The sequence below is a fragment of the Oncorhynchus nerka genome, linkage group LG4 (assembly GCF_034236695.1).
Source record: "Oncorhynchus nerka isolate Pitt River linkage group LG4, Oner_Uvic_2.0, whole genome shotgun sequence".
In the NCBI taxonomy this organism is placed as follows: domain Eukaryota; kingdom Metazoa; phylum Chordata; class Actinopteri; order Salmoniformes; family Salmonidae; genus Oncorhynchus; species Oncorhynchus nerka.
Window position 1 is genome coordinate 17,205,140 of NC_088399.1, and position 11,788 is coordinate 17,216,927.

An 11,788-nucleotide genomic window follows, 5' to 3' on the forward strand; every position below is an offset into this window, starting at 1 on the left:
AGAGAGAGAGAGAGAGAGAGAGAGAGAGAGAGAGAGAGAGAGAGAGAGAGAGAGAGAGAGAGGTCTCTCTCTCGAGAGAGAGAGAGGTCTCGAGAGAGGTCGAGAGAGAGAGAGAGGGAGAGAGAGAGAGAGAGAGAGAGAGAGAGAGAGAGAGAGAGAGAGAGAGAGAGAGAGGTCTCGAGAGAGAGAGAGAGAGAGAGAGAGAGAGAGAGAGAGGAGGTCGGTCGAGAGAGGGAGGTCTCGAGAGAGAGAGAGAGAGAGAGAGAGAGAGAGAGAGAGAGAGAGAGAGAGAGAGAGAGAGAGAGAGGTCTCGAGAGAGAGAGAGAGAGAGAGAGAGAGAGAGGTCGAGAGAGAGAGAGAGAGGTCTCTGAGAGAGAGAGAGAGAGGTCGAGAGAGAGAGAGAGAGAGAGAGAGAGAGAGAGAGGTCTCGAGAGAGAGAGAGAGAGGTCTCGAGAGAGAGAGAGAGAGGTCTCGAGAGAGAGGTCTCGAGAGAGAGAGAGAGAGAGAGAGAGAGAGAGAGAGAGAGAGAGAGAGAGAGAGAGAGAGAGGTCGAGAGAGAGAGGTCTCGAGAGAGAGAGAGGTCTCGAGAGAGAGAGAGAGAGAGAGAGGTCTCGAGAGAGAGAGAGAGAGAGAGGTCTCGAGAGAGAGAGAGAGAGGTCTCGAGAGAGAGAGAGAGGTCTCGAGAGAGAGAGGTCGAGAGAGAGAGAGAGAGGTCTCGAGAGAGAGAGAGGTCTCGAGAGAGAGAGAGAGAATCGAGAGAGAGAGGTCTCGAGAGAGAGAGAGAGAGAGAGAGAGAGAGAGAGAGAGAGAGAGAGAGAGAGAGAGAGAGAGAGAGAGGTCGAGAGAGGTCTCGAGAGAGAGGTCTCGAGAGAGGAGAGAGGGAGGTCGAGAGAGAGAGAGAGAGAGGTCTCGAGAGAGAGAGAGAGAGAGAGAGAGAGAGAGAGAGAGAGAGAGAGAGAGGAGAGAGAGAGAGGTCGAGAGAGAGAGAGAGGTCTCGAGAGAGAGAGAGAGAGAGAGAGAGAGAGAGAGAGAGAGAGAGAGAGAGAGAGAGAGAGAGGTCTCGAGAGAGAGAGAGAGAGAGAGAGAGAGAGAGAGAGAGAGAGAGAGAGGAGGTCTCGAGAGAGAGAGAGAGAGAGGTCTCGAGAGAGAGAGGTCTCGAGAGAGAGAGAGAGAGAGAGAGAGGTCGAGAGAGAGAGAGAGAGAGAGAGAGAGAGAGAGAGGTCTCGAGAGAGAGAGAGAGAGAGAGAGAGAGAGAGAGAGAGAGAGAGAGAGAGGTCTCGAGAGAGAGAGAGAGGTCTCGAGAGAGGTCGGAGAGAGAGGTCGAGAGAGAGAGAGGGAGGGGCTCGAGAGAGAGAGAGAGAGAGAGGTCGAGAGAGAGAGAGAGAGAGAGAGAGGTCTCGAGAGAGAGAGAGAGAGAGAGAGAGAGAGAGAGAGGTCGAGAGAGGGAGGTCGAGAGAGAGAGAGAGAGAGAGAGAGAGAGGAGAGAGAGAGAGAGGTCTCGAGAGAGGTCGAGAGAGAGAGAGAGAGGTCTCGAGAGAGAGAGAGAGGAGAGAGAGAGAGAGAGAGAGAGAGAGAGAGAGAGAGAGAGAGGTCTCGAGAGAGGAGAGAGAGAGGAGAGAGAGGTCTCGAGAGAGAGTCGAGAGAGAGAGTCTCGAGAGAGAGAGAGAGAGAGAGAGAGAGAGAGAGAGAGAGAGAGGTCTCCGAGAGAGAGAGAGAGAGAGAGAGAGAGAGAGAGTCTCGAGAGAGAGAGAGGTCTCGAGAGGTCGAGGTCGAGAGAGGTCGGTCGAGAGAGGAGGTCGAGAGAGGTCGAGGTCGAGAGAGAGAGAGAGAGAGAGAGAGAGAGGAGTCGAGAGAGAGAGAGAGAGGTCTCGAGAGAGGAGAGAGAGAGAGAGAGAGAGAGAGAGAGAGAGAGAGGTCTCGAGAGAGAGAGAGAGAGAGAGAGAGAGAGAGGAGGTCGAGAGAGAGAGAGAGAGAGAGAGGTCTCTAGAGAGAGAGAGAGAGAGAGAGAGAGAGAGGTCTCGAGAGAGAGAGAGAGAGAGAGAGAGAGAGAGAGAGAGGAGAGAGAGAGAGAGAGAGAGGTCGAGAGAGTCGAGAGAGTAGAGAGAGAGAGAGAGAGAGAGAGAGAGAGAGAGAGAGAGAGAGAGAGGAGGTCGAGAGAGAGAGAGAGAGAGAGGGAGAGAGAGAGGTCGAGAGAGAGAGAGGGAGAGAGAGAGAGAGAGAGAGAGAGAGAGAGAGAGAGAGAGGTCTCGAGAGAGAGAGAGGTCTCGAGAGAGAGAGAGAGAATCGAGAGAGAGAGGTCTCGAGAGAGAGAGAGAGGTCTCGAGAGGTCGGAAGGTCGAGAGAGAGAGAGAGGGAGGTCGAGAGAGAGAGAGAGAGGTCGAGAGGTCGAGAGAGAGAGGAGAGAGAGAGAGAGAGAGAGAGAGAGAGAGAGAGAGAGAGAGAGAGAGAGAGGTCTCGAGAGAGAGAGAGGAGTCGAGAGAGAGAGAGAGAGAGAGAGAGAGAGAGAGAGAGAGAGAGAGAGGAGGTCGAGAGAGAGAGAGAGGTCGAGAGAGAGAGAGAGAGAGAGAGAGGTCTCGAGGTCGAGAGAGAGAGAGAGAGAGAGAGAGAGAGAGAGGAGAGGTCTCGAGAGAGAGAGAGAGAGAGAGAGAGAGAGAGAGAGAGAGAGAGGTCTCGAGAGAGAGAGAGAGAGAGAGAGAGAGAGAGGTCTCGGAGAGAGAGAGAGGTCTCGAGAGAGAGAGAGAGAGAGAGAGAGAGAGAGAGAGAGAGAGAGAGAGAGGGTCTCGAGAGAGAGAGAGAGAGAGGTCGAGAGAGAGAGAGAGAGAGGTCGAGAGAGAGAGAGAGAGAGAGGAGAGAGAGAGAGAGAGAGGTCGAGAGAGAGAGAGAGAGAGTCTCGAGAGAGAGAGAGAGAGGGAGAGAGAGAGAGAGAGGTCTCGAGAGAGAGAGAGAGAGAGAGAGAGGTCGAGAGAGAGAGAGAGAGAGAGGTCGAGAGAGAGAGAGAGAGAGAGAGAGAGAGAGAGAGAGAGGTCGAGAGAGAGAGAGAGAGGAGGTCGAGAGAGAGAGAGAGAGAGGTCGAGAGAGAGAGAGTCGAGAGAGAGAGAGAGAGAGAGAGAGAGAGAGGTCTCGAGAGAGAGAGAGAGAGAGGTCGAGAGAGAGAGAGAGAGAGAGAGAGAGGTCGAGAGAGAGAGAGAGAGAGAGAGAGAGAGAGAGAGAGAGAGAGGTCGAGAGAGAGAGAGAGAGGAGGTCGAGAGAGAGAGAGAGAGAGAGAGAGAGAGAGAGAGAGAGAGAGAGAGAGAGAGAGAGAGAGGTCTCGAGAGAGAGAGGTCTCGAGAGAGAGGTCTCGAGAGAGAGAGAGGAGAGAGAGAGAGAGAGAGAGAGAGAGAGAGAGGTCGAGAGAGAGAGAGAGAGAGAGAGAGAGGTCTCGAGAGAGAGAGAGAGAGAGAGAGGTCGAGAGAGAGAGAGAGAGAGAGGTCTCGAGAGAGAGGTCGAGAGAGGTCGAGAGAGAGAGAGGTCGAGAGAGAGAGAGAGAGAGAGAGAGAGAGAGAGAGAGAGAGAGAGAGAGAGAGAGAGAGAGAGAGAGAGAGAGAGAGAGAGAGAGAGAGAGAGAGAGGTCTCGAGAGAGAGAGAGAGGTCGAGAGAGAGAGAGAGGTCTCGAGAGAGAGAGAGAGAGAGAGAGAGAGAGAGAGAGGAGAGAGAGAGAGAGAGAGAGAGAGAGAGAGGTCGAGAGAGAGAGAGAGAGAGAGAGGTCTCGAGAGAGAGAGAGGTCTCGAGAGAGAGAGGAGAGGTCGAGAGAGAGAGAGAGAGAGAGAGAGAGAGAGAGAGAGAGAGAGAGAGAGAGAGAGAGGTCGAGAGAGAGAGAGAGGAGAGAGAGAGAGAGAGAGAGAGAGAGAGAGGTCTCGAGAGAGAGAGAGAGAGAGAGAGAGAGGTCTCGAGAGAGAGGTCTCGAGAGAGAGAGAGAGAGGAGGTCGAGAGAGAGAGAGAGAGAGAGAGGAGGTCGAGAGAGAGAGAGAGAGAGAGAGAGAGAGGTCTCGAGAGAGAGAGAGAGAGAGAGAGAGAGAGGTCTCGAGAGAGAGAGAGAGAGTCTCGAGAGAGAGAGTCTCGAGAGAGAGAGAGAGAGAGAGAGAGAGAGGTCGAGAGAGAGAGAGAGAGAGAGAGAGGTCGAGAGAGAGAGAGAGAGAGAGAGAGAGTCTCGAGAGAGGTCTCGAGAGAGAGAGGAGAGAGAGAGAGAGAGAGGTCTCGAGAGAGAGAGAGGTCGAGAGAGAGAGAGAGAGAGAGAGAGAGAGAGGTCGAGAGAGAGAGAGAGAGAGAGAGAGAGAGAGAGAGGAGGTCGAGAGAGAGAGAGAGAGAGAGGTCTCGAGAGAGAGAGAGAGGTCTCGAGGAGAGAGAGAGAGAGTAGAGAGAGAGAGAGAGAGAGAGAGAGAGAGAGAGAGAGAGAGAGAGAGAGAGAGAGAGAGAGAGAGAGAGAGAGAGAGAGAGAGGTCTCGAGAGAGAGAGAGAGAGAGAGAGAGAGGTCTCGAGAGAGAGAGAGAGAGAGAGAGAGAAGAGGTAGAGAGAGAGAGAGAGAGAGAGGAGAGAGAGAGAGAGAGAGAGAGAGAGAGAGAGAGAGAGAGAGAGAGAGGTCGAGAGAGAGAGAGAGAGAGAGAGAGAGAGAGAGAGAGTCGAGAGAGAGAGAGAGAGGTCTCGAGAGAGAGAGAGAGAGAGAGTCGAGAGAGAGAGAGAGAGTCTCGAGAGAGAGAGAGAGAGAGAGAGAGGTCGAGAGAGAGAGAGAGAGAGAGAGAGAGAGAGAGAGAGAGAGAGAGAGAGAGAGAGAGAGAGAGAGAGAGAGGTCTCGAGAGAGAGAGGTCGAGAGAGAGAGAGGAGAGAGAGAGAGAGAGAGAGGTCGGTCGAGAGAGGTCGAGAGAGGGAGGTCGAGAGAGAGAGAGAGAGGGAGGTCGAGAGAGAGAGAGAGGGAGGTCGAGAGAGAGAGGTCGAGAGAGGGAGGTCGAGAGAGAGAGAGAGAGAGAGAGGTCGAGAGAGAGAGAGAGAGAGAGAGAGAGAGAGAGAGAGAGAGAGAGGTCGAGAGAGAGAGAGAGGTCGAGAGAGAGAGAGAGAGAGAGAGAGAGAGGTCGAGAGAGAGAGAGAGAGAGAGGTCGAGAGAGAGGTCGAGAGAGAGGTCGAGAGGAGAGAGAGAGAGAGAGAGAGAGAGAGAGAGAGAGAGAGAGAGAGAGAGAGGTCGAGAGAGAGAGAGGTCGAGAGAGAGAGAGAGAGAGAGAGAGAGAGAGAGAGAGAGGTCGAGAGAGAGAGAGAGGAGTCGAGAGAGAGAGAGAGGGAGGTCGAGAGAGAGAGAGAGAGGGAGGTCGAGAGAGAGAGAGAGAGGGAGGTCGAGAGAGAGAGAGAGGGAGGTCGAGAGAGAGAGAGAGAGGGAGGTCGAGAGAGAGAGAGAGAGAGAGGTCGAGAGAGAGAGAGAGAGGGAGGTCGAGAGAGAGAGAGAGAGGGAGGTCGAGAGAGAGAGAGAGAGGGAGGTCGAGAGAGAGAGAGAGAGGGGGAGGTCGAGAGAGAGAGAGAGGGAGGTCGAGAGAGAGGGAGGTCGAGAGAGAGAGAGAGGGAGGTCGAGAGAGAGAGAGGGAGAGAGAGAGAGGTCGAGAGAGAGAGAGAGAGGTCGAGAGAGAGAGAGGTCGAGAGAGAGAGAGGTCGAGAGAGAGAGAGGTCGAGAGAGAGAGGTCGAGAGAGAGGACAGGAGAAGTACTCCAGATATAACAAACTGACCCTAGCCCCCTGACACATAAACTACTGCAGCATAAATGCTGGAGGCTGAGACCGGAGTGGTCAGGAGACACTGTGGCCCCATCCATTGACAAAGCACAGCCCAGACAGGAAGATCACATCAGTGACTCAACCCACTCAAGTGACGCCCCCCTCCTTGGGACGGTATGAAAGAGCCCTAGTAAGCCAGTGACTCAGCCCCTGTAATAGGGTTAGAGGCAGAGAATCCCAGTGGAAAGAGGGGAACCGGCCAGGCAGAGACAGCAAGGGCGGTTCGTTGCTCCAGAGCCTTTCCGTTCACCTTCACACTCCTGGGCCAGACTACGCTCAATCATATGACCCACTGAAGAGATGAGTCTTCAGTAAAGACTTAAATGTTGAGACCGAGTCTGCGTCTTTCACATGGGTAGGCAGACCATTCCATAAAAATTGAGCTCTATAGGAGAAAGCCCTGCCTCCAGCTGGGAGAGAGAGAGAACAGGTGCTAGATACACAGTCACTCGCTGTCATTTGTTTTTAACACAGCGCAGCAAGGCTGAGCCCGGGCTGGCACAGTCAAGTCAATTGTGGTTAGATTCCCTCTAGTCATTTTTGTGTTGATTATTTTATCAAACGGTGCGCTTAAAGCATCAGACAAGCTCAGTGCATATAGTTGATTTGATTAAAACACATAGGATGTGTTTATATATGGAAAAATACAAAAGTCGACCATCGAACAGATGACTCTTGGTCGACCCAGATTTTTTGGGGGTCTGGGACAGTCTTACCCTCTGTTTTCAACCGGTGTGCCTTGAGAATCTCTCAGGTGTGTCACTAAACTTTTCCTAATATTGATGAAAAAAATACACTCACTTATAAACATGACCTGTGGAATGCTCATGAAGGTTTGATTTGAGAGCACTAGTGCCGCTCAGATGATAGAGTTAAAAGTCGGATGTTTGCATACACCTTAGCCAAATACATTTAAACTCCATTTTTCACAATTCCTGACATTTAATCCTAGTAAAAATTCCCTATCTTAGGTCAGTTAGGATCACCACTTTATTTTAAGAATGTGAAATGTCAGAATAATAGCAGAGATTGATTTATTTCAGCTTGCATTTCTTTCATCACATTCCCAGTGGGTCAGAAGTTTACATACACTCAATTAGTATTTGGTAGCATTGCCTTTAAATTGTTTAACTTGGGTCAAATGTGTTGGGTAGCCTTCCACAAGCTTCCAACAATAAGTTGGGTGAATTTTGGCCCATTCCTTCAGACAGAGCTGGTGTAACGGAGTCAGGTTTGTAGGCCTCCTTGCTCACACATGCTTTTTCAGTTCTGCCCACACATTTTCTATGGGATTGAGGTCAGGGCTTTGTCATGGCCAGTCCAGTACCTTGACTTTGTTGTCCTTAAGCCATTTTGCCACAACTTTGGAACTATACTAGGGGTCATTGTCCATTTGGAAGACCCATTTGCGACCAAGCTTTAACTTCCTGACAGATGTCTTGAGATGTTGCTTCAATATATCCACTTAATTTTCCTCCCTCATGAAGCCATCTATTTTGTGAAGTGCACCAGTCCCTCCTGCAGCAAAGCACCCCCACAACATGATGCTGCAACCCCTGTGCTTCACAGTTGGGATGGTGTTCTTCGGCTTGCAAGCCTCCCCTTTTTCCTCCAAACATAACAATGGTCATTATGGCCAAACAGTTATATTTTTGTTTCATCAGACCAGAGGACATTTCTCCAAAAAGTACGATCTTTGTCCCCATGTGCAGTTGCAAACCGTAGTCTGGCTTTTTTATGGCGGTTTTGGAGCAGTGGCTTCTTCCTTGCTGAGCGGCCTTTCAGGTTAGATAGATATCGGACTCATTTTACTGTGGATATAGATACTTTTGTACCTGTTTCCTCCCGCATCTTCACAAGGTCCTTTGCTGTTTTTCTGGGATTGATTTGCACTTTTCACACCAAAGTACGTTCATCTCTAGGAGACCGAATGCGTCTCCTTGAGTGCTATGACGGCTGCGGGGTCCCATGGTGTTTATACTAGTGTACAATTGTTTGTACAGATGAGCGTGGTACCTTCAGGCGTTTGGAAATTTCTCTCAAGGGTGAACGAGAACTGTGGAGGTCTACACAGGTCTATTTTTTTTCTATCTTGGATGATTTCTTTTGATTTTCCCATGATGTCGAGCAAAGATGCACTGAGTTTGAAGGTAGGCCTTGAAATACATCCACAGGTACACCTCCAATTGACTCAGGCTAATTGACACCATTTATCAGAAGCTTCTAAATCCATGATATCATTTTCTGGAATTTTCCAAGCTGTTTATTAAAGGCACAGTCAACTTAGTGTATGTAAACTTCTGACCCACTGGAATTGTGATACAGTGAATTGTAAGTGAAATCATTTGTCTGTAAACAATTGTTGGAAAAATTACTTGTCATGCACAAAGTAGATGTCCTAACCGACTTGCCAAAACTGTAGTTTGTTAACAAGACATTTTTTGGAGTGTATGTACCTTAGTGTATGTAAACTTCCGACTTCAACTGTACATTGGCACATGGTTACAGTGCATCTGTATCGTTCAGTGCACTCAGACTGTTGTTAAACCCTAGGGTATGGCAAAGTGGGGTGTGTAGAAATATTGCCACTAGTTATAGCTCACTGTTGAAGCTCACTGTAAACAAACACAATGCCAAGAGTGCAAAGCTGTCATCAAGGCAAAGGGTGGCTACTTTGAAGAATCTCAAATATAAAATATATTTTGATTTAACTATTTTTTTAGTTACTACATGATTCCATATGTGTTATTTCATAGTTTTGATCTACTCACTATTATTCTACAATGTAGAAAATAGTACAAATAAAGAAAAACCCAGGAATGAGTGTGTCCACACTTTTGACTGGTACTCTATACCCATTGATTCTTGAAGAATTTCACTTATCGATGCCAAATGAGCCTGCTCATCAGAACCTAAAATATAAGCTTGTTTTACTATTTTGTAAACAAACACTATAACCTTAAATCCTAGTTAAAACTATAAGTGTTATATCATGGATGGTCTGTCCTTGTATCTATAGCTCTGTCCATGAGTTTGGGAGTGGTTACATTTCTCCAGCCCCATCCCTCAGCTGTTTACCAAATCTGTGGTGGGGTGTTCACTTTGTTATTGTTCGAACTGCTGATTGCCCTTTTAATGGAAATTGAATTGTTTCAGAAAACAAATGAATGTGATTTCAATTCTATAAGAACATATGAAAACCCTGAACTCGTTACAACCCTGTCGATCTCTGTAGCATATGAGATCTAAGGAGTTGTGTGTTGGTGAGTGATTTGTTGTAAGTGTGTGCACATGAGGCCTTGCCCAGGCCTGAGGGTTATACTACAAAGCAGGTTCACCCAGTGGTCTAAGGCACTGCATCGCAGTGCTAGCTGTGCCACCAGAGATTCTGGGTTTGAGCCCAAGCTCTGTCGCAGCCGGCTGCGACCGGGAGGCCCATGGGGTGACGTACAATTGGCCCAGCGTTGTTAGGGAGGGTTTGGCCGGTAGGGATATCCTTGTCTCATCGCACACTATTGACTCCTGTGGCGGGCCGGGCGCAGTGCCCGCTGACCAGGTCGCCAGGTGTACGGTGTTTCCTCTGACACATTGGTGTGGCTGGCTTCCGGGTACCGTCCTCCGAAACACATGGCTCTCGACCTTCGCCTCTCCCAAGTCCGTATGGGAGTTGCAGCAATGAGACAAGACTGTAACTACTACCAATTGGGGAGAAAAAAGGGGTAAAAAAATATATATATATAAATAAAGGTCTAAACGGGTGCTTTTGGTTTGTGAGTCAATTAGACCATGCCATTTTCAAGCTTCTCAAGCTAAGTAATAAAAAAGTTATTTCAGAATATTTAGGCAAGTTAGCTGGCTAACGACTTGATTCTACTTTGTAGTATTACCCCTCTGATGTGATGCCCGCTCTGTTTCAGCTCATCACTGTCTACACAGTGCCAGGCATGGACCCAGACTGGCTCGTGGGTGAGCGGGGCAACCAGAAGGGCAAGGTGCCCGTCACCTACCTGGAGTTGCTGAGCTAGATGGACCCACGTAGGGACACACACACACGTACACACACGTCCTGAAACGCACGCTCGCATACGTACACATGCCTCTACTCTATGGTCACATGGCACAGGAGGTTGGTGGCACCTTAATGAGGAGGACGGGCTTGTGGTAATGGCTGGAGTGGAATAAGTAGAATGGTATCAAACATGGAAAGATGCCATTCCATTTACTCCATTCCAACCATTTTTATGAGCCGTCTTCCCCTCAGCAGCGTCTGCTGTCTCATGGTGCGCAACACACTTACTTTGGTCTCTGGCCAATTCAAACGCATATGCAAAAGGATTCAAAAGCTAAATGAGTGGATATATAGCGCATCAGAAGGGGAACAGTTGTAAAAATAGTGAATAGTCTATATTCTAGCTCTATAGTTGCTCTTTTCCCACTAGCTATTTGGAATCCATCCACCTTGCACGCTCTCTTTCTTTCTCATTGAGAAATGACAGGAGCCGCTCGAATAAGGAGGCATATCTGGGTATATAGTGTATATAATAGACCGGGTTTGAACTCTCAATATATAGAGGAAAGGTCCTTCTTGTTTTATTTCGTTTTTCAACCAAGCTAATTTAGTCATAGTTAGTCACCATTACTTGGACATTTCAAAGCCATGGGGGGAAAAAGTAAAACCGCCTGTAAAATCCCCCAGCTGTAGGCCTGTAATGCAAACATCATCCAGAGTGACGCAAATATTTATCTCTCCAAGGTGTTATTAGCCATTGGCTATCACAACATAAAAAATGAATCTTGAAAGAAAGAGACTGCTGTACAGTATGCTAACAGAAGGTGACTCATATTGGCTGAGTCATAAACAGGTGATGAAAGACGAGAGGAATAGTTGAATTTCAGTTCTTATGTTTTCTGACTGGTTGCATTCGGTTTATGTACGTACTGTATTTACGTGGCTTTTATTTCTTAGGTATCACTGTTTTACTTTTTTACGAGTGTTCCCCTATCTTGCCCTATTTGTGAGGAAAAGGACAAAACCATGGTAACGTTATTAAACTAACAAAGGTTTATGCAAATCAAAGTATTGAGTTGCTCTCTCAGTGGGTTGATCCGTTGTTGATGTTTGCGTGTCATTGTTGTTTTTGTTTATCCACTCTGGTTGCTGATGTTTGTCGAGTTTGGGTGTGTTTTACTAGCTATCAGGTCTTAATGTTTGTCTTTTTGAATTTGTAGATGTTTTGAAATGGGTGTAGTTGTATGTAATAAGTTCAGACCTGTGGTTTCCTTTCCTCCCTGATCTCCCTTTACCCCTGTGTGGGTCGCCATCTCTCCCTGAACCCCTCAACATTTCCTCCTGTCAGTGTTACCAATATGCTGTTGTATTATTATTGTATGAATGGAACTTGTAGAAAATTAACAACAGCTTGTTTAAACTGATAAAAAATAAGCACTGGATAATCTGACACATTAAAACAAAACAACTTTTCATTTATGACATTGTACAACTGAATAAAATGTTACATTTCAACATTGTTTTTTTTGTGATGATGCAGTTCCACTCCTCTCATATTTTGTGTTTATTGGATAGATGTAGGAACGAGTGTACTGAAATAGCAGTGGACCAGAGTCAAACCCATGTTGCAGGGGCTTAGACCGCTAGACCAACCTAGGTCACATGTAATGTTTTTGAAAGACAGAGTGGGATGATCTGTGACTCACTGGAACCTTTCCTGGTTTGAGGAATTAATGCAGCCACAGAGTTACACACAGACAGGGTAACACATAGGGATAGACTGATGTGGTTCTCTGAAGGCACTCTGTGCAGCTACCTCACCAAATGTGGATTGTAGCTTTAAGACAACATAATTTAAAGCTTTTGGCTTTACGATAATTCCCTATGCCAGGATTCAATCTGATCGTGTTTTGTCTGATGTGCACCTTTTTAAAGGCAATGCAATCACATTTGTGGAGACTGTGTTCATGGTAAATGCTGTATATATCG

At 48.1% G+C, this 11,788-nt stretch overlaps 1 protein-coding gene across 8 annotated transcripts in view; it reads left to right on the forward strand.

Moving 5' to 3' along the window:
* sh3glb2b (SH3-domain GRB2-like endophilin B2b) overlaps positions 1-11,314 on the forward strand; it is a 69,837-nt gene extending 58,523 nt beyond the window's left edge. For all 8 annotated transcript variants that reach the window (XM_065017279.1, XM_065017280.1, XM_065017281.1 and 5 more), the window contains one exon: positions 9,708-11,314. In XM_065017279.1, coding sequence (XP_064873351.1) covers positions 9,708-9,815 — 108 coding nt within the window. In that variant the 3' untranslated portion in view covers positions 9,816-11,314. The remainder of the gene's footprint in view (positions 1-9,707) is intronic.
* The last annotated feature ends 474 nt before the right edge of the window (positions 11,315-11,788 follow it).